Here is a 26681-nt window from a genome sequence, read left to right as displayed (position 1 = left end):
CCTTCCTCAGATCCTTCTGGCCCTTCTTGTGGATGGGCGTCACATTTGCTAACCTCCAGTTAACTGAGACCTCCCCAGCTAGCCAGAACTGATGCTAAATGATTGAAGGTGGCTTGGTGAGCACTTCTGCCAGCTCCCTCAATACCCTTGGGTGGATCCCATCCAGCCCCATAGACTTGTTTGTGTCTAAGTGGTGTGGTGGGTTGCTAAGCATTTCCCCTTGGATTATGGAGGCTTCATTCTGCTCCTCATCCCTGTCTTCCAGCTCAGGGAGCTAGGTACCCCAAGAACAATTGGTCTTACTATTAAAGACTGAGGTAAAGAAAGCATTAAGTACCTCAGCCTTTTCCTCATTCTTTGGCACTACATTTCCCCCTGCATCCAATAAAGGATGTAGATGCTCCTCAATGCTCCTTTTGTTAATAATGTGTTTATAGAAACTTTTTTTTTTAATCTTTTACCGCAATAGCCAAATTAAGTTCTAGTTTGGCTTTGGCCCTACAAATTTTCTCCCTGCATAGCCTCAAAACATCTTTGTAGTCCTCCTCTTGAGTTGTCGGGCTCTCTGTTCATCCAGGCCTGTCTTCTTCCTTGCTAGCTCGTCTTTCAGCACACGGGGACAACTGTGGGAACAGAGAGTGCAGCACAGCTGTCTGATTTTGAAGAATTTGAGCTATGTCCTTGAACACCACTTGCTCAATAACAAAAAAAACCCAACAATTAGAACAAGATAAGTAAATACCAAAGGCAAAAATAGTAAAGACAACTAAAAATCTATAACCAATCCAAATGAAGTTTAAGGCACGTGAACAGTATATTGTTACCAATCGAAATAGATGATCAGGCGTGTGCAGTTCGCATGGAACTGAGAAAAGATATAAAAGAGTGATGCTGACAGACAATATAGGTCTCCAGTACACCATCCACGGAGTCCGTGCCCTTATTGCAACAGACAACCTGCTCCTGAGCCTTTGAAATTTCCTTCTTGAAGAATGTCCATTCCTCCTGGACTCTTTTGCCCTTCAGGACTGCTTCCCTCTGCTAGTGGCTGCCTCCTATCAGTCAAGCACCTTTGAGTCAGAGGTGCTTGATATCCAACATGCAGATATTTTTTTTGTTTTGATTTGCTCATAATATGATGTTCTAACCTCTGACTGCTATTTCTGGCTAGCAACTGGTATTTCTGTCTGCTTCATTCTGGTAGATCACATCTTGATTTTATGTAAATGGCAGTACTTCTCTACTGCTTTCTTTCAGCACTTCCGCATTTTTTTAAGAAATAGAACTTCATACTCAGAGTTCTTCACTAATGTGGTAAAAAAAAGAAAGTGGTATTATTAATGAGTAGTGACAGTCACTAATAATTTCTCCAATTAATGAACTAATGATGAAAATCAGCCTTAAGTTTGTCCCAACTGGAGACTGCCTTAGAATGCTTCAAACAGGAAATCCAATGACATCTCAAACATCATCCAGTCCTTTGTGTCTTTGTTTATGCAAGAGCCCTCTGCGGCATACATGTAAATAAAACTATGGTGCTGGATTAATAGGAGTTTCTTTCACACTAACTACAGTTAAAAAACTTTTCTGCTAGAAAGCTGAGATTGCCAGAGACCATGGTGCTGTCATGTTGACAAGCTGTGAAGATAGTTAGGCATCTTGATTTCCTCTACAGAGCCTCTCTAATGGCACCTATCATCAATATTACCTTCAGTCACTGGCGGAAAGAGGATGGCACCTTTGTGCCACAAGCGAAAACACCTGAGTGTTTTTTGTGCAGACCTTCTTTTGGAACATCAGGGTCTGATTCTTTCTGTTCTTCATTCATGAGAAACAGGAAGGACAGTTTATGTTGTCTCTATGAGCAAAAGTAAAGAAATTATGTTTATGTGCTGCTGGCTATTTCAGTTCTGCTAAATATACACCATAACCCTGCAAGCATCATTTTATTATTTTTAAATGGCCCAATTCAGCAATGAGGAGATTCACAGCTATCAACAGTGGCAAATTTTCTGTTTTATCATCAACAAAAGAGACCTGTGACTCAGACCTCACGGCACCCACAACTTAGCCCTGTATAAGTCTACTGTTGCACTCACAGGGCTTTTTAAATTCCAGATTTATAACCTTCCCCTGTTAGATCCTGTCTGCCCTTCCTAGTGCTCTCCGATCCCCATACATCCTCTCTGAACTCTGATGTGCTCATCACTTGATATACAACGAAGTAGAACTTCAGAACTCCAAGCCCTACCATCTCTCTTCTTCTTGGCCTAATCCCATTAAATGCAATTAAAAAAAAACCCAAAATGTATAGTTTACATTATTATTTCATACTCTCTGTTTTAAATTTTAACATCTCTTAATTTATGAAGGAATGCTTTTAATAACTAGTTTTTCTAGGGTGTGTAAAACACAGTTTTAAAATATTTTCTTCTTGTCAAGGAATGGGAACTAGAAAATGTGGGCATCTTCAACAAAAATTGAATTTTGAGGGTAACATTTTCACTTAAGCACAAATAGCAGCAAGAAACACTGAACTCTTCTGAAAACATCTTATCTATTCACTTCCTTCTGATAGAGCATGGCTTCTTCCTGCAGAACTATGCCCTTAACTGTCTCACCTAATAAAGTGCCTTGTTACCTGACTTAACCATGGCTCCAACCTCTCAAATCTAAAACGAGTAGCACTCAGCTCCATTCCCTAGGAAGGGCACTTCCCACAGGCAATTTACTCACCCTAGAGGGAGTGACTCATTCTAGTGATACGGTCACTTGAACTTTACTCCTGCTTTAATGAATATTTTATTATATTGTTGTAAAGCTCTCAAAAGTAGAAAGATTCAGGAAGCCTGAAACAGTCTGTTTGATCAGAGCACTTACATAGGAGTTACAGGTTTCAATGTCTTAATTAAGATCCAGTTAACCATGCAGCTGTATGGACTGTTAGTGAGAAGGAAGATTTAATGTGGTTCTGCAAATCTAGAGGTGAATAGTGACTGCCCTGAGGAATATGTATGAACTACCAGTAGGACAAGAGTGAAAAAGCAACTTGAAGTACCTGGATAAACTGTGAGCCAGAGAAAGTTTCCGGTAGCCTAGAAGTTGCGTAAGCAGCAGCGTTGCAAAGAGTAGTAAATGAAGTCCAACAGCATGAGCTGAATAGAAAAATCCCACAAACTAAATCAGTGTGCAACCATCTATGCTGCGTACTGGATACTGAATGATTGCTACGGAAACAATGTGATGGGACCACACACCTCAGCAGTAACACAGTGTGGACCACCACAGTCAGCAGTTATTACCTTAAATTCGGTTTCTCTAAGCGATCGAAAGCATGGTCTGCAACACACGAAGTCTTCTCCTAGCTCGCTTGCTATACAAAGAATAAGTAGATGCAGGTAGCCATGATGATGGCAAGTGATGCTAAATATCGCCCTTAAATACCTCTTTACGAATGCTTGGATAAAATGAAAAGCTCGGTCGCTTGCCGGGGCCTACCCCCAGCAAGGCACTGTCTGGGTGAGCTTAACAGGCACACTCCCATTTTAAGAACTGGTTCTGCGTATGCCAGGGAATAGCAGCAGCTAAGTACAGCCGTGGCTAGACAGCAGCTCCAGCTCGCCAACAGCGGAACACACATAGAGCAGCTCGGCTGGGCGCAGACCACTGCCGTTGCCAGAATCCCATCCCGGCCCCGCCCGGCCCGGCCCGGCCCGGCCCGGCCCGAGCGCAAGGCGCAGGCTCCACCCCCCGGGCGCCCCGCCCCGCCCCGCCCCGCCCCGCCCCGCCCCGCCCGGCCCGAGCGCAAGGCGCAGGCTCCACCCCCCGGGCGCCCCGCCCCGCCCCGCCCCGCCCGGCCCGAGCGCAAGGCGCAGGCTCCACCCCCCGGGCGCCCCGCCCCGCCCCGCCCCGGCAGCGCCCGGCCAGAGAAGCGCTAATGTGGCCCGCGCCTGCGCCGGGATCGCAGCAGCGCCCCTCACAAGTGCCTGTGCATACAAAAAGAAAAAATAATAGTAATCGTAAGAGGGTGTGTCAGATGCGGGAGCAGCCGTTTCTCTCAGTGGGCCAAGACGGTGTTCACTGTGCGCGTTCAAGGCTTGGCCTCTGCAGAGAGCGTCTTCTGCCGTCTTTTCGGCTGCCAGTAGCCAGGCAGCGACTGGGTCACCTCCGTGGACGCGAGCTGGGTCCTTGCTGGGAGCGGCGTACGATGCCGCTCCGGCCGCGCCCCCGCGCCTCTCTCGGGGCTGGGCGGAGGAGCGCGTGTGGCTGCGTGGGGCGCGGCCGGGCCCGTCCTGTCGCGTCCCCGTCACTATGATGCCTGGGGAGGCGCCGCCGCCGCCACCGGCCAGGACCGCAGCCGCCGCGGCGGCCTGCGCGAACTGCAGTGTCCTCCAGCAGGTAGCGGCCGGCCGCCGAGCCTGTAGTGCTGGGAGGGCCTGGGGCGGCGTTGTTCCTTACGGATGCGACCGTGGGGTTGCTGCGCCGGGCCGCGGGCGGGGAGCGCTGGGTGCCGCGGTCAGCGCTCTCGGGTAGCGGGCGCGGGCAAACGGGCTCTGTAAAAGGAGCGGCAGCGGCGGGCTTCAGGCGGGAGGAAGGCGGCGAGGTAGCCCGTGTCTGCGGCGTGGCGAGCGGGGTCTGCTGGAGGGTGTCCGGTCGTCTTCTGAGTTCGCCTCGGTGCAGCTGGGAGAGAGTCACCGCTCGCCTCCTTTCTTCGGCCCTCTTAAGCGAGCGTGTAGTTCTGTAGGGTAACGCTTTGGGCAGTGTTTGTTTCCCTTGTTAACGAGGGGCAGGCCCTGCTGAGAGTTCAGGGGGCGAAGGAGGTCTTCGGACAGTCTTAGAATGAGTTTGGGTTGAGGATGTGGGAAATCTGTAGACTCAGATGAGCTATATGTCGTTTATTGGTAATATTCTTCTAAAGCTTAATTTGATTTTTGAGAGAAAAAGCTATGGGGATTTTAGTATATAACCTACTGTAAAGGCAAAGTTTGAAAAGCTGTTGTAGTAAAGCCTCATGTAAGTGTGCACATTTTCCTGTGGAGCCTGCGTTCTCTATGTGTATTTGTATGAATGTTTTTTTGGGGAGTTAGTAACTTCGCTAAGAGAACTGAAAAAAAAGAAAACAGATTATTGTATCACGTAGAACATTAGTGATCAGTTTAGGGGTTGTTTGCAGTGTATAGTACTGGTTTTTGGGGTGAAACTTCTTTACTAACTTGAGGCTCTTCCTTACAGAATATAAATGAATATGTAGCTGCATTAATTGCGCTGAAGCAAAAAATGATTGATGGAGAGTAAGTACAATTGCATAAGTGGTCTTTTTTATTGTTTTGAGCTTTATTGCTCTTAAGTTTTTAAAGCAATGCAGCAAATATGTTTTGTGGAAAGTAGATATTAGTTAATGCACAAAACTATACAAATGCATCCTAAATCTAGACTGTAAGACTTCTTTATTTTATACCCTAAAACATTTGCCTGTAATGGTAGTAAAACAGGGCTATCTTGTGTAGCTGTAATAGCTTATATTAGTACAAATACTAGCAGAAGCAGCTGTTTGAATGGATTTGTTTCATTTTATCTGTTGTGAAGAATATACTATGAGAACTGGAAGTCAAGTACAGATGTATGCAAAACTTTACAGGACAACTTAGTCCGAGCATTAAGTTGTGAAATACTATTGGGATTAAATATCAGAATATGGAAAGTGAGGCCAAACCTCTGTCAGAACAGTAAGATTCTAAAATGCTTCTCATAGTTTGCTTTCTCTTCTGTAACTGCTTCCGCTTCTCAATAATGATCAACATAGGATTGTGTGGATTAATATGTTGAGACATGTTATGTGTATCTCCCTTCTATGTCCTGATATCCTTGCTATGTCATGTAATTGTAACAGTTTGTTTCTCATATACCATTTGCCAGATATGTGTCAATCTGGTTTTAGCAAATCTAAATTCCAGACCTGCATTCTAGTTTCCAAAAAGTATTTAAGAGAGCCCTCACTGTCTTAACCAGGACCCTTTTCTTCGAAGCTCCTTTACTTTGTGTCTGTAGATTCCTTTTCCTGCCTCCAAACTTTGTGTCCCTCTTCTCTCTGTCAGCGTGTACATTTCTTGTGGGAGTTACCTCTCCTTTAATTAGTTGTAGCTCAGACTGTTTCTTTTTTGCCTTAGTTGATTACTCTTAACTGTTGCAAAAGAAAGTAATGCAGCCCTCGCTGTATTGGAGTAACTGCCATGGTATTTCTCTGTCTTGTCCTTTCTCCTTTCCATTTTTAAATCCATAACATTTGAGGAAAGGAAAGAATAGCTTTTCTTGGTCCTGTCCCATGGACCCCTGTACACCTTGGATCAGAGTAAGTGTGCTCTCTTATGGCTGCTAGGAGAATAGTGTAAAGATTAAAGCCTTCTAGGGTCTTTTGAACTATTTTTCTAAAATTTCTGTGTTCTTTCCTAGGAAAACATCCTTTTAAGTTTGGGAATTAGGATATGATTTTGTGGTTATAGGTATACTATGTTGTTTACTTAAATAAAGGTTGTTGGTTGTGTGTGGTTGGTTTTTGGGTTTGTTTTTTTTTTTTAAGCTGCAAATAGTTAATGACTACAAATTCATGTAATTGCCAGATGGTTTTGTTTGTTTGTTTGTTTTTGTTTGGTTTTTTTTATTTTAGAGCAGCCTGATTTGAGTTTTGAATGACTTAATGAAACAAAAGGGTTATACTGACTACTACCAGAAAATGCAAACCGATCTTAAAGTTTCTGTATTTCTCTATAAAGCAAAAGGAAAGGTATCCTAAGACATGACTGTCAAAATTAGGTGAAAAAATTACTAATGTATTGTTTTTTTTTTTTTTCTTGCAGTCGTTTGCTGACAGAGTATCAACAGAAATGCACTGATATCCTTTACTTTTCTATTAGCGTTCTTACAGAATTAGTATATCAGCATTTCTCATGAGAGGGCTTGAGGTTTTTTATTTAAGGTTTAAGTTAAGAGATGATGTCTCCAGTAAAGAACAGACTGGATAGGATTTGTAAAGAAAATAGGGCTTTGGAATTAAAACTATCCACTTAAGATCTGACTGTTTCTAATATATAACTTAGTATGGACTATTTGAATCTATGTTGCTGAGAATGACCCAAGTTTTTTCATGTAAGAGAAGAAGCTCTGCTTATTCACTGCAAACATATAAAAGTATTTCAAACACTTAGTTCTGCAAGTCCTATGTTTTTTGGGTGGAAGTCTTTATTGGATGTCTCTCTGCAAGTGGTGGTTGGATTAAAATATACTTAAGGATGTTTGATAAACTTTTAAATTTCTACTTTAACAAGTGATTACAGCTTCAATTTGCTGAAAGGTAAGTTTGATTTAAACTGTTTACTAAAGATGCTATGTTCTCTGTCTCTGGGACAGTTTTAGGAGTCTGACATTGTAACAGCAACAGTCCTGGGTGGAGGCTGAGCATTTAATACGGTCCTTTCTTTTACCATGCTTCGTAGGCCGTAGTTAGCAATAGGAGGAAAATCTGTTCTCCTTCTACAGTACTTATGTGAAATTCTTTCCTAGCCCTATGTTACGAAAGAGTCTAAAGTGACCAAGTGGAGATGGGGAGCTCATCTTTTGGTGGTGGTTAAATGTAAGCGTAACTGGAGTGGCCCTTTTTATATGAAGCATTTTGTGTTATAGTTGTGGCTACGTGCCCTTGCTTATCCTACTTGACTGTAGAGGAAGAGGCAGCATATAATCTTTACAGACTCCATCCTGCCTGCTGAAAAATCCCGCAGTTGGACTCCGCTCTTATTTCACAGCACTATCTGTGTAGAGATACTTATTCCTGGGACTTCACTGTTGGCAGCGGGGCAGTACTCCTGTCTGGCACATATCGTCTGCTAATCTAGCTTTAGGCTCAGTTTAATGTTTTTAAATCAGATCTTTAATTTTCTTTGAATGTAAAATGTTGGGTGGAAAAATGAGAACACTTAGAGTCCTAAAAGCCTTTGAGTATCTCTCAGCATTTTTCCATAGGGGAAAGCAAAATACTCAGTTGCCTGAAGAATCAGAACTTTGAGTTTTAAAGCACCATGGTTTCTGGCAACTTTTTCTTTTTTAATACACTTTCTGTTTCAGAGAGATCTCTGCTCTTCGTTGCCAAGTGGAGCAGATGCTACAGAAAATCCTGCCTCTGGAGAAGTGCCAGGAAGAGTTGGGTTCCTTGAAAGCAGAGTTGGAAGAGAAAAAGGTGTGCTTGTGATGTTTAAATAACTTGCAGTTTTTCTATTGAAGGAAATGTCTATATTTAATGCTTGTCTTAATAAAGCAGACTTTAATGAGCCCGGTCGTTATTTCCAGCTCTGCGACAGACAGCTCTTTTTTTAGGTGAAATTAATTAAATGGCAGCAGGTTTCAGATAGGCAAAAAGTTCAGGCTTTTGTAGTTCCTATGATTTTTGATCAGATTGTTTGGTGTTTATTTCTTTATTTAGGAAGGAAGGAGCTACGTTCAAAGTCCTTTGGTTTTTCTATTCTGGTCTTACTAGATTTCTGAACTCTCTATAACTTCTACTACTCAAAAGGTGCAAAAAGGGTCTGTGCAGAATAGGATTTGCTTCTGTTACCATTTTGAACATGTACTTTTACATTATTAGCTACTTGAGTTTATTCCTAATTTCTCTCTCATCCCTTAGCTGAGATTTAGCCTACAGCAAAAAAGCTTTTGACTGTTCAAATAATCTAACCATATGTATTTTCTAGGCAGTAACTAGTATTTCTGCCTCATAGTTTTTTCATGCCAGTACAAGATAGGATATTAACATTTGTCTTGTCACTGTACGTAGCTTTTCATCTATATTAGAACTGTTTTTAAAATCCTCTTCCCTCAGCAAGCGTTAATAGCTGGTGTCCTGACAGCACTTTGTCAGGAAAAGCAGGATTATATGTATGGTGTATAATAGTTGTGCTTTTGACTTCAGCTTTGAGTTCCTATCCAGGTAACTGTTGGAGGCACGTACTCAAAAGATAGATAGATATCGATTTATTTATTTGTTTGTTATAACTTTTGCCTTTAAAGAAGCAGAATAACCTGACTTTTCTACTTGCATGTTTTCTCATTGAATATACTTTTTTTTTGGCTATGGACTGTTTTCATTAGAATAGGTAAAGTGTCTGCCATCTTTTTTTTTTTTTTTTTTTTGCCTTCAGTAAGGACATATTTTAACTGTACTTTCCTTCTCCACAGAGTTCTCTCAAGATTTATCGGGAGAGTCAGTTGGAATATGCTAAAATTAAAGAAGAAATAGTAAACAGTGATGCTGTGTGAGTGGTACCTCTTTTTTTCACAACCTTTCTTTCCCTCTCTTACCTCTTCCAGAGCTTGGTCTTGTACCTTAGCTAGTTATTTTTTCCACTTTGTTCTAATTTTATGCTTGTAGATTCTTAGAACAGGGAGTTGATGGAAGGAAGAATGGTCTTAAATTTTGTAGGAACACTCTGGAAGGTAGAATTAGTATAATTATTATCCTGTCTTGAAGTGGATTTTGGTGGTGGTTTAGTGGAGGTTTTTAAGAACAGGATGAGACTGGAGAAGCAACTGTAGTTTCTCCAGTTTTAAGTGCTTCTTAGTCTTGGCTTTTGTTATTGCTGTCTGTTTCCATTGTGCTAATAAGTCTCTGAGGCCAATATATAAATTATATTGCCGAAGTGATCTGCACTTAAAATCTATCCTTAAAATAATTGTTTTTAAAGAAGCATTCATCAGACCCTGAACTGTCCACCACGTTTGCAAATAGGCCAGAGAGGTTTGGCACCAAAAATGCAGAAGGCATTTTTGCTGCCATAGTACAGAATACTGTGAAGCTGTGCCTTGATCATTCCCAAAGTTTGTTCTTCCAGTAACCAGTCACTCAAAGACTTCCTTGCCTGGAGCATATGTGTGTGTTATCATGTCTTACAGCTCTTGATGGACTCTCTAATGAACTTGTCTAATTGCTTTTTAGCCCTGTTATACTCATAGCCTCTAAATCACCTGTACTGGGGAACTGTGACTTCTCAGTATTGTATGGAAAGGTACTCTTCTGCTGTTTTTTGTAGTCAACTTTTATTTCTGATGTGTTCCAGCACATATCCCAGTGGAAATCCCACTGGTGACTCCTTACTTCCTTCCTTTTAAACTGGCTATCATTTTTAACTTTGGTGTTCCTAAGCTATTTTGGTGTTACCACCACGTTGAGGGAGGTGATTGTTCCTCTCTACTCAGCACTGGTGAGGCCACACCTGGAGTACTGTGTCCCACTCTGGGCTCCTCTGCACAAGAGAGATAGGGGTGTACTGGAGAGAATCCAACAAAGGGCCACAGAGATGATCAAGGGACTGAAGCATCTCTCAGATAAGATACCCTAGCATCTTTACGTGGCTTATGAAACATACAGTACTGACAAGCACAGCAGCAAGCCATTATTATCCAAAAGATTGTACAAGCAGACTAGCATTGTTGTCACTTGCTGTTGTCACTTCCGCCAGACTGCACTTATTTCACATATAGGTACTCTATGTCCTGTGAGCTTAAAGGAATCTTCAGCACATTGTTCTGTCTAAGAGCAGCAGAGAGCAGCTACCCCATTGCTAATTGCATCTTAAGAGAGAACTCGCCAATCTAATGTGCTGGCAATATACTGTGTTAATATACATACATTGCCCATCTCCTGTCTGTCACTCCTGTCTTCAGGAATGAGGAGCTGGGAACTGCAGGCCAGTCAGCCTCACCTTCATCCCTGGGAAGGTAATGGAGCAGCTCATCCTGGAACCCATTTCCAGGCACATGAAGCACAAGATACTCCTTGGAAGTAGTCAGTATGGCTTTACCAAGGGGAAGTCATGCTTGATTGACTTGATAAACTTCTACAATGAACTGACATGCCTGGTAGATGAGGGAAGAGCAGTGGCTAGTGCCTGCCAGGCCTTCAGTAAGGTCTCTGACACTGTCTCCCCTAAGAGCCTCATAGCCCCTTAAGCTGTTGCTGTAGGGGCTGAATGAGCAGTGAGGTAGATTGAAAACTGGCTGAATGGCCAGGCCAGGCCCTGAGGATGAAGAGCAGCGCAAAGTCTACTTGGAAGCTGGTAACTAGCAGTGTACCGCGGCAGGAGAGGAGCTGGGCTGCGTACTGGGTCCAGTCCTGTTTAACATCTTTGTTTGTGATCTGCACGATGGGACAGAGCATACTCGGCAAGTTTGGCAGTGACACAAAGTTGGGAGGAGCAGCTGATAGGCCAGAGGGGTGTGCCAAGCTGGAGAAATGGTCTGACACAATCCTCATGAAGTTCAGCAAGAGGAAGTGCAAAGTCCCACACCTGGTGAGGAACAACCTCATTCACCAGTATATACTGGGAGACACCCAGTGGGAAAGCAGCTTGGCAGAAAAGGACCTGGAGGCCCTGGTGGACAGAAAGTTGAACGTATGCCAGCAACGTAGGCTTGCAGCAGAGGAGGCTACCAATGTCCTGGGCTGCATTAGGCAAAGTATTGCTGGCAGGCTGAGGGAGGTGATCCTTCCCCTCTACCCAGCACCAATGAGGCTACACCTGGAGTACTGTGTCCAGTTCTGGGCTCCCTAGTACAAGACAGACATGGCCACACTGGGGAGAGTCCAGTGAAGGGCCTCCAAGATGATGAAGGGACTTGGAGCATCCCTCTATTGAGGAAAGGCTGAGAGAGCTGTGACTGTTCCATCTGGAGAAGAGAAGGCTCAGGAGTGTTATTATCAATGTCTATAAATACCTGAAGGGATGATGTAACAAAGAGGGAGCCAGGCTCTTTTCCATGCTGTCCAGTGACAGGACAAGAGGCAACGGGCACAAAGTGGAACACAGGATGTTCTCTCTGAACTTCAGGAAAAACACTTCTTACTGTGAGGGTGACTGAGTACTGGCACAGGTTGCCTTAGGAGGTTGTGGCCTCTCTGTCCCTGGAGATATTCAGAAGACATCTGGACATGGTCCTGGACAGTGAGCTCTAGGTGACCTTGCTTGAGCAGGGTGGTTTGGAGATGATGACTTCCAGAGGTCCATTCAAACCTCAGCCATTCTGTGATGCTGTAGCTGTTTTATATACCTTTGACAGTGAGACCGTTTTAAGCAGTAGGTCACATGAGTTCAGTAATTTGAGAGCTGAGTTTTTTCAGAAGCAGAATTCTAGTGAATTGTTCATAAAATTAACGTTAATCTATAGTTACTGTAAAATAACTTAGGTCAAAAATTACCTCTCAAGTCCTTTGGTCCAATCTGCCATTCAGAGCCAGCATCAAAGTCTGGTTGCTCAGGACCTTGTCTAGTTGAGTTTTGAATATTGACAAGGATGGCAATTCCCCAATTCTGAGCTTATAACGAGTGTAATAGCTTGAAACAAATACACATGTTCACTGTGAAGAAGGGTTTGGGTATGAAATCACTCCTACAGACAAGCTTCGAAAAAAGTGTTTAAAAGGTTAGAATGTTCCAGAAGTAAGGTTGCTAATTTAAATTAAAAGATCACATTCTCTCTAAGGATGAAATAAATATGACAGACATAGTTGTTGTTTTTCGTCTTTATATTTTTCAACTTTTGACTACTACAAATATAACCACATCATGAATTCTGCAGTTGGAGTAGATTGTAATGCTGTATGTATTCTGCTTCTGAGTGCAACTTCTGTTAGCATAGCTTTCTGTCAGCTGAAGTTGTGTGTGCATCTTAAAGATCAGATAGGAGCGTTGAGTTGCATAACGTAAGAGGAGTTCTGTCTAAATGGATCATCTCTAAACCTTGCTTTTTGTGAGTTACTAGATTTAATATCTAGCTATGTTCTTTCTTAATGTAATTGTATGTGTTGATGAAATTAGTCTGTACTACTGCACGTGTAAAAGTAACTATTTATTCTCTAAATATCACTGCAGTGATAAATGTTGGCATTTAGTGCTTTCTGATTATTCAGATTCTTAGTTGTTTATATCACAGAACTTCTTTCTTGAGTTGAAAGGGACCTTCCTATAAGGATCATTGAGTCCAACTCCTTGTTCCTCAGAGGACTACCTAAAACTAAACCATATGACTAAGAGTATTGTTCAGATGCTCTTTGGACTCTGAGAGGCTTGGCACCCTACTTCTCTGGGGAGCGTGTTCCAGGCACTGACTGCCCTCTCAATGAAGGACCTTTTCCTAATGTCCAGTCTGAACTTCCCCTGATGCAGCTTCATTCCATTTTCTTGTGTCCCATCACTGGTCACCAGGGAGAGGAGATCAGCACCTCACCCTCTGCTGCCCCTCTTAAGGAAGTTGTAGACTGCGATGAGATCACCCCTGAGCCTTCCCTTCTCTAAGCTGAACAAACCAAGTGACCTCAGCTGCCCCTTTAAGTCTTGCCCTTGAGACCTTTCACTGTCTTAGTCCTCTCCTTTGGACACACTCTGATGATAATGCTATCCAGAGGGACCTTGATAGGCTGGAGAGGTGGGCCTGTGCAAACCTCATGAAGTTCAACCAGGCCAAGTGCAACATCCTGCACATGGGTCAGGGCAATCCCAAGCACAACTACAGGCTGGACAGAGAATGGATTAAGAGCAACCCTGGGGAGAAGGACTTGGGAGTGCTGGAAGATGAGAAGCTTGACATGAGCCAGCAATGTGCCCTTGCAGCCCAGAAGGCCATCTGCATCCTGCGCTGCGTCAAAAGGAGCATGGCCAGCAGGTCAAGGGATATGATTCTCCCCCTCTACTCTGCTCTGGTGAGACCCCACCTGGAGTACTGTGTCCAGTTTTGGAGCCCTCAACATAAGAAGTACATGGACCAGTTGGGGCAAGTCCAGAGGAGGGCCACAAAGATGATCAGAGGGCTGGAGCACCTCTCTTATGAGGACAGGCTGAGAGAGTTGGGGCTGTTCAGCCTGGAGAAGAGGAGGCTCTGGGGAGACCTGATAGTGGTCTTCCAGTACCTAAAGGGGGCCTACGAGAAAGATGGGGAGAGACTCTTTAGCAGGGCCTGCTGTGACAGGACTAGGGGTAATGGTTCAAAATAGAGGGAGGTGGATTCAGATTAGATATTAGGAAAAATTTTTTTACAATAAGGTGGTGGAACAGATTGCTCAGAGCGGTGGTGGATACCCCATCCCTGGAAACATTCAAGGCCAGGTTGGATGGGGCTCTGAGCAACCTGATCTAGTTGGAGATGTCCCTGCTCCTTGCAGGGGGGTTGGACTAGATGACCTTTAAAGGTCCCTTCCAACCCAAACAATTCTTCTTACATTACGACATGCAAAACTGCACACAGTACTTGAGATGAGGCCGCACCAGTGCAGTGTAGAGTGGGATGATCACATCCCTTGAGCAACTAGCTATGCTGTGCTTGATGCACCCCGGGACATGATTGGCCCTTTTGGCCACCACATAACGTGTTGACTCATATTCAACTTGTGATCAATTCAAACTCCCAAGTCTTCTTCCACAAAGCTGCCCTCCAGCATCTTGTCCCCCAGTTTGTACATATAACCAGGATTACCCCATACCAGCTGGAGAATCTGGTACTTGTTAAATTTTGTACGGTTGGTGATTGCTCAGCTCTCTAGTCCATCCAAATCTCTCTGTAAGGCCTCTCTACTCTTGAGGGACTCTACGACTCCTAGTTTTTTATCATCATCAAACTTAATGTACACATTTGATTCCTATGTCCAGAGCATTTATTAAAGACATGAAAGAACACTGGCCATTAAATTGAGCCCTAGGGAACTCCACCTGTGACTGGCATCTAGCCTGATGTAACCCTATTTACTATAACTCTTTGAGCACAACCTAATTGCTTACCCAATGTGTTAAGAACTTGTCTAGCTGTATGCTGGCCGTTTTGTCCAGAAGGGTACTGTGAGAGACAGTATCAAAAGCTTTGCTAAAATCCAGAAAACCCCACATATACTGGCTTTCCTTAGTCATCTAGATGAGTCAGCTTGTAAAAGGAAGTTAAGTTAGTTAAACAGGACTGTCTCCTCATGAACCCATGCTGGCTATGACCAGTGACCATGTTGTGTCTGAAGTGTTTTTCAGTAACTCCCAGAATTCTCCATAAATTCTCCGTAATTTTACTCTGCAGTGGAGGGAGACTGACAGGCCTGTAATTACCAGAGTCTTCCTTCTTACCCTTCTTGAAAACTGGGATAACATTTGCCAGCTTCCAGTCAACTGAGGCTCCTCCAGACTCCCAAGCCCATTGAAAAAGATGGAGAGAGGTCCTGCAATGACATCAGCCAGCTCTTTTAGCACCCTGGAATGAATCCTATAAGAGCCCATAGACTTACTGCATTCAGCTGGAGCAGCAAGTCTTGAACAAGTTCCGAGTTGCCTGGGAGTTTATCATCCTCCCAGTCACACTTTGGGGGTCCCAGGGCCCATCATCAGTGTCAAAGACAGAGGTGAAGAAGGCATTAAATGTCTCTGCTTTGTCTGTGTCCCTAGTTGTTAGGAGACAGACATCGTCAAGTAATGGACCAACGTTATCTCGGATCCTTCTTTTGCTGTTAACATATTTTTAAAATTCCTTTTTGTTATCCTGCAGAGTACTGGCCAGTTTGAGCTCTAGTTGAGCTTTGGCTGCACAAATCTTCTCCCTACAGTGGTGAACAGCATCTCTTGTCCTCCCATTTTGCCTTGCTTCCAATGTCCATATACTGTAGATGCACTACTTCTGTGCATTGGTCGGAAGATCATCTGCAGAGAAGCAGAAGTTCATTACCTGCTATTTTTTAAAGGACAAACCTGCCCTCTTTTTTTTTCTTTTTTTTTTTTTTGGAAGATGTTTTGTGATTTTTTTTTTTTTTTAAATTCACACCTATTTCTTGACTGTCAAAGCTATCATCTGAGTACAGAGAGAACTAAGTATGAACCTGTTCAGGCTGAGAAGGCCCAAGAGCATTGCTCTGTTACTTTGTAGTTTAAATGCTTTGACTACTGAACATGCTAAAGGTGGTCAGCCATCCCATTACTTAGTGAGTTTTCATATGTATTCCGGTTAATGTCTGAAGCGATGATTAAAGCTTGCACATCCAGAAAGGCTTAGGCTGTAAATCTCAATCCATTATACAAGTTTTAATATGGGGAATGGATGAACTGTGTTCTTCTTCATGAAAGTGATCAGTGAGCATCGGTACCTTGTGTTTTTCAGGACAGAGTCCTCTACTTATCACAAGAGTTTAAAAACTTTCTGGGATATTGGGATTTAATAGGAGGAAATAATAGAACTATAGAAGTGTTTACTTTTTTTAACATTTTCTAGTTCTTTGTATGTTTTACATATAAGGTAGGTTTGGAAATACTGAAGTCAAAATTTTTCAGGATGCATGATTTTTTTTTAATTTTGATTTGGCTTTAGTAAACACCTGGATATTCTGAGCAAAAAGCTGTGGGACGTAAGTGATCCTGAAGGCTGTTCCTGATTATCTTATTGCTTAGGTCTTCTTGGTTGTAAGCAAGGCTTAGTTGTTTTTAAGGTCTAAAACTAACCTGTCTGCGTTACGTCATAGAAATGCAAAAACCAGAAGCTAGTTTTCTCGGGTTGTGTTTGTAACTCCAAGTTGTAGATGAAGGTATATTTATCTACCTGGATTAGTGGGCTGATTCTTAAAAGGAAACTCTTACTTCTGTAACAGATACAGCTGTTTGTGTGAGAATGTCAGCACCATGCTCATGATTTAAGTTTTCAACTTCAGGGACACATTGGTCTCACAGGTCACAGAATCACAGAATTATCAAGATTGGAAAAGACCTAAAAGATCATCCAGTCCAACCATCACCAATACTTCTCAGCTAAATCATATCCCTCAACATAACATCCAAACGTTTCTTGAACACCCCCATGGTCAGTGACTCCACCACCTCCCTGGGCAGTGCATTCCAGTGCCTGACTACCCTTTCCGAGAAGTAATATTTCCTAATGTCCAGCCTGAATCTCCCCTGGCGCAGCTTGAAACCATTGCCTCTAGTTCTATCACTGTCTACACGAGAGAAAAGGCCGACCCCTAGCTCACTACAACCTCCCCTCAGGAAGTTATAGAGAGCTATAAGGTCTCCCCTGAGCCTCCTCTTCTCCAGACTGAACAATCCCAGCTCCCTCAGCCGCTCCTCATAAGGCCTGTGCTCCAGACCCCTCACCAGCTTCGTAGCCCTCCTCTGAACGCGTTCCAGGGCCTCAATGTCTTTCTTGCAGTGAGGGGCCCAAAACTGAACACAGTACTCGAGGTGCGGCCTCACCAGTGCCGAGTACAGGGGGACAATTACCTCCCTGTTCCTGCTAGTAACACTGTTTTTGATGCAAGCCAGGATGCCGTTGGCCTTCTTGGCCACCCGGGCACACTGTCGGCTCATGCTCAGCCGAGCATCAATCAGTACCCCCAGGTCCGTTTCCTCCACACAGTCCTCCAGTCACTCCGCCCCAAGCCTGGGGTTGTTGTGGCCGAAGTGCAGGACTCGGCATTTGGTCTTGTTGAACCTCATCCCATTGGCTTCAGCCCAGCTCTCCAGCCTGTCCAGATCCCTCTGTAGGGCCTCGCTACCCCCAGGCAGATCCACACTCCCAGCCAATTTGGTGTCATTTGCGAACTTACTGAGGGTGCACTCAATGCCCTCATCCAGATCATCAATAAAGATATTGAAGAGGACAGGCCCCAGCACCGACCCCTGGGGAACACCACTTGTGACCGGTAGCCAGCTGGATTTAACTCCATTCACCACCACTCTCTGAGCCCGGCCCTCCAGCCAGCTCCTTACCCAGCCAAGAGTGTACCCATCCAAGCCATGGGCTGCCAGCTTCTGCAGGAGAATACCGTGGGAGACAGTGTCAAAGGCTTTGCTGAAGTCTAGGTAGAAGTCGATGTCCTGGGTCTAGGAAGTGTGTTTTCTCTGAAATGGCTAGATTTTTTTTTCTGATTTTTCATGCAACATAATTCTATACAAAAAATATGTATTAATGTCTTCTTTTTAACAGGAGAAAGAAACTGGAAATGAAAGTGAAGAAACTTGAAGGTAACTTTCTACATTGAGTTACTGTACTGTTGTCCTACTCCATCTCCTTTTTTATCCAAAGAACTAATTGCAGCCTTCTAACTCTGAGGCCCCAAGGAGCAGTACTATGTGTGGTGCTTAGTCTCTGAATTACATCAGCTCTCCAGCAAAATGTTTTCTGTTGAGTATCTTAGGCACATGACGTAAATGAAGTTGGAAGGGAACTTCTGGTCATGAAAACCTCAAAGGATGGAGTCTGCCCAGCCTGTCCAGGCAACCCAATTCACTGCATGACTGTCTTCATGGTGAAAAAGCTTTTCCTTATAGCCAGTTGGAAACTCTCTTGTATCAATTTATGCCTGGTGTTTCTTGTCCTCCCATGATGCATCACTGAACAGTCTTGTTCCATCTTCTTGAGACCTCATTGTAGGCACAGGAACGCTGCTTTTGGATCCCTTCTAAGGTTTTTTTTTTCTGGTTGTTTTTTTTTTTTTCTCTCAAGCTAATTAAGTTTAGTTCAACAAGCCTGTCATGTGCTCCAGCATCCTAATATTCCTGGCAAGATTCTTCTGGTCGTGTTTATAATCATATTTAAATATGTAGTGATCTTGACACACGTTTTCTGATTTTTAAATATTTTGGCAATTTGGTTTGGTTGGTTGGTTTGTTTTTAAGTAGAGATAAAGCACGTGCCTTGTGGCACTGTGTTTTTCTTGTTTTGCTGGTAGAGGGTGGATATGCATAAAGCATTCTGGTACTTAACTTGTTGTACTGTTAGTTGGCAAGGCAAACATTTTCATTCAGGGCACACTTACAACTGTGCTTACCACAGTTTAAAGTACAGCAAACTGGATGACTTGTATCTAAGTGTTGGACCCGCTCCCCCCCTCCAAATCCTACTGTAAATTACAGGTACAGGGTGTTTATTTTGATGAGTATTTGGGTGTTCCATTATGCAGAAGCAAAGTTTTCATACCCTTTTGCTCCCAAAACGTCAAATTCTAGCAGAGCTAGAACAAAATACTGTGAGATAGTTTACATTAGGTCCAATTTAGTGACTGGTTCTTTTCTGTGTTCATTAAATATCCCAGACCTCGTATTTTAGCCTGGTATCTTTTGTCAATCTGAAATTTTCCCGTGATTGTTTTTTGTCAACCTACCACCTTAGCTGCCTTTTAAATGCTCCTTCTTTTGATATGTTCTCTTCTGTGCTCTGATCTGAGCAGCAGGAAAGTTCTGTCTGTCTGATGTATCTCTCAGGAGTTCTTTCGAGTATCTCTTGCTTGAGAATTTCCCTAGCAACCTCACATTCAACCCTTTCTTACCTGCCTTGTACTCTTTATTCCCACCCATCTGCACTCTTCCCAGGTGTTGGTTAGACATTAAGAGATAAGGTACTCTTCTCTGTTTATTAGGTTTGAGTGCTTTCTACATCTTTCTAATGCAGTTGGCTATGGTTTTCATCTTTGAACCAGAGCCCTCTTCTAAATAAGAGAATAAAACTCATGAAAAAAACATTGCACCTCATTCTTAAATTTATTCCCTTTTTTTTTGCTTTGTGTATAGTGCTCTATAGTACAGTATCATTACAGTATGACCCACTCTTCAGTCTTACATGTAAGTGAAAAAAGTAATAAATGTGTTCCAGTAGTTCAGAACAATAATTATGCAGTGGAAGATGACATACTTGTATGCATGAGTTGTTGACATAATGAGCCAAAATATAACTTTAATAGATTTGTATGTCACAATATATTTTTTTTCCTGGTAATTTGATTTGCAAACTGGTGACCCATACTACTTATGGTCTTATATGGTAGTTTCTTATATGGTAGTTTCTAACTTGAATTTTTGTTCTTGTTCTTGAAGAGGCTGCAACAAAGCATACACAGGACTTCAGACAACTGAAAACTGAAAAGAAAAGGCTTGAAAAGGAGCTAAAGAAGGCACAGGTAAGACTTTCCTGATCTTTTGGATGAAGCTTCTTGTAGTATTTCTGAGTGAAGAAAAGGAAGCTACTAGTAAAAGAGATACTGAAATAGTGTAATAACATTTCTTGAGGATATTGAGTAACTAAACATAGTGATTCATCTTAAGAGATAGAAATTTTCCAACTGAACCATTACCTCTGAAATGTTCATTTAGATTTCATACTAATTAAGAGTAGATACTCTACAAACTACATATGGCATGGAAAATTAATATTATTTAATTTTAACAGGGAACACTTGATGGTGTACTTAAAGAGAAGTGCAGAAAAGGTAAGTGTTCACCTTTGATTGCCTTTTTATTGATGTGTGATATTGTTCCGTTTGAAAATTTTCTTTCCCCTCTCTCTTCTTTTTAATAGTTAAGCATGTGGAGACTCAGAGTTCAAGTGAAGATCTTACAACAGATATAGACAGAGGTAAGATTTTTTGCAAGATCGTTCTCTGTGTGGAACAAACCGTTATGAATTTATTACAACTCTTCTGGAGTTGCATTTTTTGAAACACAGGATACTGACAGAAATGCTGTAAGAGCAGATGTAGTTGATAGAAATATGTTACACTGATGGAAGACTAATGTAATATATTACTATTTTCAGTTTTGCGGTAAGGAGAATACTTGATTCATTAAAATGAGTAGTTTACCCTGTGTGTGTTTGAAGTCAATCGATATGCAATTACAGAACAGAATGCAAATACTGAGAAAAATACAAACAATCCCATTGTCTTTGAAGCTCATTGAAATCATAAAGGAAGAATGCAAAGCAAAAGATACAAGATAGGAGTGGAATCTGCTACAGTTTCTCTGTGAGGCTCTAAATCAAGTGGAAATCCAGGATGTATAGTTATTCCTTATCCTATTGACTTTTTTTTCCCTAATGATCTAAAATGTCTGCTACAAATTATCTGATTCTAACTGTGTAATGGAGCAAACTCCTTCTAAACTTCCACTAAAGTACTGAGGACAAATTTTAAGCAGGTGGGTTTTTTTTTGCATTTTTGCAGTCTTTTAAAATACTGATATTGCTTTTGAATTGTTTAGAAATTCTGTAGGCAATTTTCAGGTGAAAGAACTTCCCTATTCTATTTTTTACTTTACAAAATTTGTATATGATGTTTGCTGCCAAAATTCAATTTTTCTGACCAAGGTAGACCTTTCAGTTCTTGTGTGTCTTGGCATATTTTTACTGCCTTTTGGAGTGTACTAAATTTGTACCCAATTTCATCCTTTAATTTTTATTCAATAGCAAAATGAGAAAATTAAGATCTGAGCTCTAATTTGAGCTGCAAATAGTAGCAAGGCTTTATTACTAAAGAGAAATTGTTAATGTTGTTAATAGCTGTCATGCAGAATTGGGCAGGTTTTCCTCTTTTGTGCTGAGGTTTTTTTAATATGTCTTTTCATAAAATAGTAGCAGTTTGCTGTGGTCTTTAACTTACAGAATTGTCACAAAACCAATAGTCTCAGTTCCTGATTGTTGGATCTGACAATAGTTTTGGCATAAGCAGGTAAAGTGCTTGTGCATTTTGTTGAGTTTTTGGTCTTTTTCTCCTTCTCCACCTGCCCTTCTGATTCTAGAACTGGTTTGTTTGGCATTACCTAGCAGTAGTGCTGTTAGGACTCCAGACAATGTCTACTAGTGTTGTGGCCTGATAATTAATTCAGATACACTTACTTTGCTGTTACTCCATGGTAAGACTAAGATCAGTTACTACTGAGTGGGCATAAAAAAAAAGAATGTGATATAAATACTTTCTTTCTAAAATATGTCCTGCCTCATTTATGGTCATGTCACCTGAATTGTTTTAGAAAGCTGTTTAATTTCACTAATGCTACATTCAAACCTGCTTTTACATTTTACTCTGCTGGTTGCTACAACTTTTTACCATCTTCACTATAGAAAAGAAAAGCTGAAGCATTCTGCAACTGTTCCTTCAGTCTGCTGTGTGGCTATGGCCAATGCAGGATCCATTCCTTCAATGGCCTCTAGCATTTCTCTTCTTCTGAACCTAAAATGCCCCTATGTCCCTGTGCCTTAATTTTTGTTGTGGATATTTTGTATTTTGTTGTAGGTGTGTCTGTGTTCTGAGTAAAAATAAAGAAACATAAATTCTTAGCTCTCTGAGCAATTGAAGTTTTCCTCAATTTATAAAAATATTTATTTTAACAGAAAAAATAAAGCTCTTGTTAGAAGAACTTTGGATGTGCATTGACAGTGCAACAGGAAAAAGAGAGAATCAGGAAAATGATTCTGCCTTGGGTGAGATGGCATGCAAAGTCTTGAAATTTTCTTGAAGCTGTCTCTTTTTCTGACTAAAAGTAAATATTGGTACATTTTTTCAGCTTCTGTTCAGGATAAGGCATGGCCTGAAAAAAGAAGATGGGCTGTTACGGGAGGTAGGTTCCAGTAAATATGAATTTATTAATATACAAGTGCATTAATTTAGTCTTACTGGGATGTCGTCAGATTGGGTACCATTTGAATAATTCTTTTTTGACATATTTAAATACTTTCCTTGATGATTGCCTGGTCAAGTACATGTGTGATTAGAATATTTGAAAATAATGGCAAATATTAATTTGAACAGCCAAGTAAGCTGGAATACTCTTCTAAATAAAAGGTGTTGTAATCGAGAAATCAAATTATTTTACTATCAGCTGCTTTCACTATTTCTAAGTAGTCAAAACTCACATCTCAAATTTATACCTTAATGATTATATCATTATAAATTCTGCGGTATATAATGTGAGTTATGGGATGCAAGCGCTCTTTGAGGTCTGAAACAAAAATACGGTAACATAGTTGGATTGTAAAATTTAAGAAGCTGTAACCACCATTTTCTTCATTCATACCTGCCTGAATAATAATAGATAACAGTGCATTATTTTTCATATTCATGATACAGAGAATCAAAGTGTGTAATTTGGTGATAGCTTTAATTTTGTAACGTGATACTCAGTATAACAATTAAAAAATAATCTAAGTAGTTATCCACATGCACATTCACAGCAAACTTGAACTGCTTTAACTTCACATAATAGATGTCATTTTCTTTCTGCCCGCAAGAGTAATAGGTGCCTTGAAACTTCATTAGTATTTCTGTACTTGTCTCTCCAGAGTATGCTTATTAATCATCCGTTTTTCTTTTATTTTCTCTACTACTTTGGTTTTCTGTAAATCAGACTACAGAGATACTGTCTGGGATAAGTACCCTGCCTTATTAAGTGCTTTGAAGGTGAACTGTTTTCCTGCCTCCCCACCCTGTTAAGTCTAAAAATTTGCTACCAGTGTAGATCTCAATGAATCTAGTTTCAGATTGTGTTCCAGTGGAATCCACTTAAGAGATGCCAAAATATAAGGATGGGCTCATAAGCCAGTTTATCAGCCTCACTCCCACCAGTTTAATGCAGCCGATCTGTGGCTTCAGCTCCAAAACTGAGCTAGACCTCTGAGATTGTGAGTTTGATTTCTTGATCAAGGGTCAATCAAATTACAAGAACAAGTACAAGAAGCTGAAGAGTTTGAAATATGGGTGATTTCATGAGTATGGGGTTCTAGTATTATCCCCTTCCCATCCACCACAAGGGGAACTTTAGATTCCAGGAGTCCTGTCCCATCTTTCCTATTTCATCTTCTCAAGCTACAGTACTTCCACAAAAGGAAGCAGTTGTCTATAACTGCCCCTTCTAGTCAGTCCTTTTTTTACTTTTGTTGGACTGGCTAGGTATTGTAGAAATACATTTTTCTTTCTGTTGCTTTGGGTCGTTTTTTTTCCCCTCTTTAAGTCTAGGACAGCCATCTTGTTGTTTGCCTCTCATGAAAGTGGCCATTACTTTGGATTCATAATAGCAAAATGTGTATGTTTACAGATACAAGCTTCTGTTGAAAAAAAGGATCTTAGAATCATAGAATCATAGAATGGTTAGAGTTGGAAGGGACCTTCAAAGGTCAGCTAGTCCAACCCCCCTGCAAGGAGCAGGGACATCCCTGACTAGATCAGGTTGCTCAGAGACTCATCCAGCCTGGCCTTGAACGTTTCCAGGGATGGGGCTTCCACCACCTCTCTGGACAACCTGTTCCAGTGTTCTATCACTCACATCGTAAAAAAATTTTTCCTAATTTCCAATCTAAATCTACCCCCCTCTATTTTAAAACCATTACCTCTCGTCCTATTGCAACAGGCCCTACTGGACAGCCTTTCCCCATCTTTCTTGTAGGCCCCCTTGAGGTACTGGAAGACCGCTGTCAGGTCTCCCCGGAGCCTCCTCTTCTCCAGGCTGAACTGCCCCAACTCTCTCAGCCTGTCCTCATAAGAGAGGTGCTCCAGCCCTCTGATCATCTTCATGGCCTTCCTCTGGACCTTCTCCAACTGGTCCATGTCCTTCTTGTGTTGGGGGCTCCAGAACTGGACACAGTATTCCAGGTGGGGTCTCACCAGGGCAGAACAGAGGGGGAGAATCACCTCCCTCGACCTGCTGGCCACGCTCCTCTTGATGCAGCCCAGGATGCGGTTGGCCTTCTGGGCCGCAAGTGCACATTGCCTGCTCATGTTGAGCTTCTCATCCACCAGCACTCCAAAGTCCTTCTCCTCAGGGCTGCTCTCAATCCATTCTCCGCCCAGCCTGTATTTGTGCCTGGGATTGCCATGACCCATGTGCAGGACGTTGCCCTTGGCCTGGTTGAACTTCATGAGGTTGGCACGGGCCCACCTCTCCAGCCTGTCAAGGTCCCTCTGGATGGCATCCCTCCCTTCCAGCGTGTCGACGGCACCACACAACTTGGTGTCGTCGGCGAACTTGCTGAGGGTGCACTCTATCCCACTGTCCATGTCGCCGACAAAGATGTTGAACAGGGCCGGGCCCAGCACCGACCCCTGAGGGACGCCACTCGTGACCGGTGTCCACATGGACATTGAGCTGTTAACCACCACTCTCTGAGTGCGGCCATCCAGCCAACTCCTTATCCACCGAGTGGTCCGTCCATCAAACCCGTGTCTCTCTAGTTTAGAGAGAAGGATGTCGTGCGGGACAGTGTCAAAAGCTTTTGCACAAGTCCAGGTAGATGATGTCAGTTGCTCGTCCCTTGTCCACCGATGCCGTCACCCCGTCATAGAAGGCCACCAAATTGGTCAGGCACGATCTGCCCTTGGTGAAGCCATGTTGGCTGTCACCAACCACCTCCTTGCTCTCCATGTGCCTTGGCATGGTTTCCAGGAGAATCTGCTCCTTGACCTGGCCAGGCACAGAGGTGAGGCAGACCGGCCTGTAGTTACCTGGCTCTTCCTTATTCCCCTTTCTAAAAACTGGGGTTATGTTCCCTTTCTTCCAGTCATCGGGGACCTCACCAGACCGCCACGACTTCTCAAATACGATAGCCAGTGGCTTGGCAACTTCATCCGCCAGTTCCCTCAGGACCCGCGGATGGATCTCATCAGGACCCATGGACTTGTGCACCTTTAAGTTCCTCAGATGATCCTGAACCTGCTCTTCGAGTACAATGGGCAGTTCTTCATCCTCGCAGTCCCTGCTTGCACCTTCTACAGCTTGGGTGGTGGGACAGGAACTCTTGTCGGTGAAGACTGAGGCAAAAAAGTCATTGAGAACCTCAGCCTTCTCCATGTTCTGGGTAACCAGGACACCAGTTCCCTTCTGGAGGGGGGTCAGTTCATCATACGTTGTTTCACGCCGCTGCTTCATGGTTGGGGGAAGAACTCCTCACATTCCTCCTCTGCTCCATCGTGGGGTCCCTCCCACGGGCCACAGTCCTTCGTGGAACTGCTCCAGCGTGGGTCATCTCTTCCACGGGTGCAGTCCCTCCAGAACAGCTGTCCCAGCGGGCCCTCCATGGGCCATAGCTGCCTTCAAGCATCCACCTCCCCCGGTGTGGGGTCCTTCACGGGCTCCAAGTGGATCTCTGCTCCTCCGTGGACCTCCATAGGCTGCAGGGGGACAACCTGCTCCACCATGGTTGTCACCACAGGCTGCAGGGGAATCTTGGCCAGGAGCCGCATTACTCCTCCCCCTCACTTCTGAACTGACCTGCAGCCGTTCCTCACAACAGGCTGGCAGATGTCTCTCAGGATCTTTTTTTACATCTCATTCACTTCTCATCTCCTTTCCACTTCTTGCAGCCAGGCTGGACCGAGTCAGGCCCAGTCGGCTGCCTGGCAAGAGGCCAGAGGGTGAGGCCTGCAAGGCCCATGAGGCCTGCCCCTCCCCCTCTGCGCCTCTGCCCCCGCTCAGCTTCTTCACATCTTCTCTTCTCTCTTTTTTTTTTTTTTCTGTTTTCCCCTATTTAAATACGTTATCACAGAGGCGTTATCACGGAACATTCTGCTACCAATTGGCTCGGCCTTGGCCAGCAGCGGGTCCGCCCTAGGCCCGGCCGAGTCCACTGAACAAAGGGGAGCAACTTCTACCAGTTTCCTACAGAAGCTACCACCTTAGGCCCCCCCCACTAACAAAACCACGACATCCAGTTTGTACATTTGAGGACAAAATTTAATTATTTTGGTAAGTGACATAATGAAAAAGAATGTGATTCCCTGTATCAAGTAAAATTTGTCTGTGACTTACCGTCTTTGAGAGGATTCTTCCGATGACAAGGGCTCAATATCAGTAGGGCTTTTCCGAAACCTGAAGTTCAGGCCAAGGTGCCAATGAGTTGGCGGTTTCCTATGGAGAAGTTTACTA

At 43.0% G+C, this 26681-nt stretch overlaps 1 protein-coding gene across 1 annotated transcript in view; it reads left to right on the top strand.

The window, feature by feature from the left end:
* The first annotated feature begins 4175 nt into the window (after positions 1 to 4175).
* ICE1 (interactor of little elongation complex ELL subunit 1) overlaps positions 4176 to 26681 on the top strand; it is a 42459-nt gene continuing 19953 nt past the window's right edge. The window contains exons 1-12 of the mRNA XM_086743086.1: positions 4176 to 4398; positions 5233 to 5291; positions 6855 to 6890; positions 7331 to 7348; positions 8119 to 8230; positions 9226 to 9302; positions 17983 to 18020; positions 19869 to 19951; positions 20221 to 20260; positions 20350 to 20406; positions 22159 to 22248; positions 22332 to 22385. Of these exons, the coding sequence (XP_086599212.1) occupies positions 4312 to 4398; positions 5233 to 5291; positions 6855 to 6890; positions 7331 to 7348; positions 8119 to 8230; positions 9226 to 9302; positions 17983 to 18020; positions 19869 to 19951; positions 20221 to 20260; positions 20350 to 20406; positions 22159 to 22248; positions 22332 to 22385 (751 nt within the window). The 5' untranslated portion in view covers positions 4176 to 4311. The remainder of the gene's footprint in view (positions 4399 to 5232; positions 5292 to 6854; positions 6891 to 7330; positions 7349 to 8118; positions 8231 to 9225; positions 9303 to 17982; positions 18021 to 19868; positions 19952 to 20220; positions 20261 to 20349; positions 20407 to 22158; positions 22249 to 22331; positions 22386 to 26681) is intronic.

The sequence above is a fragment of the Chlamydotis macqueenii genome, chromosome 2, assembly GCF_036417535.1.
Source record: "Chlamydotis macqueenii isolate bChlMac1 chromosome 2, bChlMac1.mat, whole genome shotgun sequence".
In the NCBI taxonomy this organism is placed as follows: Eukaryota; Metazoa; Chordata; class Aves; order Otidiformes; family Otididae; genus Chlamydotis; species Chlamydotis macqueenii.
The sequence above is the reverse complement of the archived record's forward strand: the minus strand, read 5'-3'. Positions and strand labels throughout refer to the sequence as shown.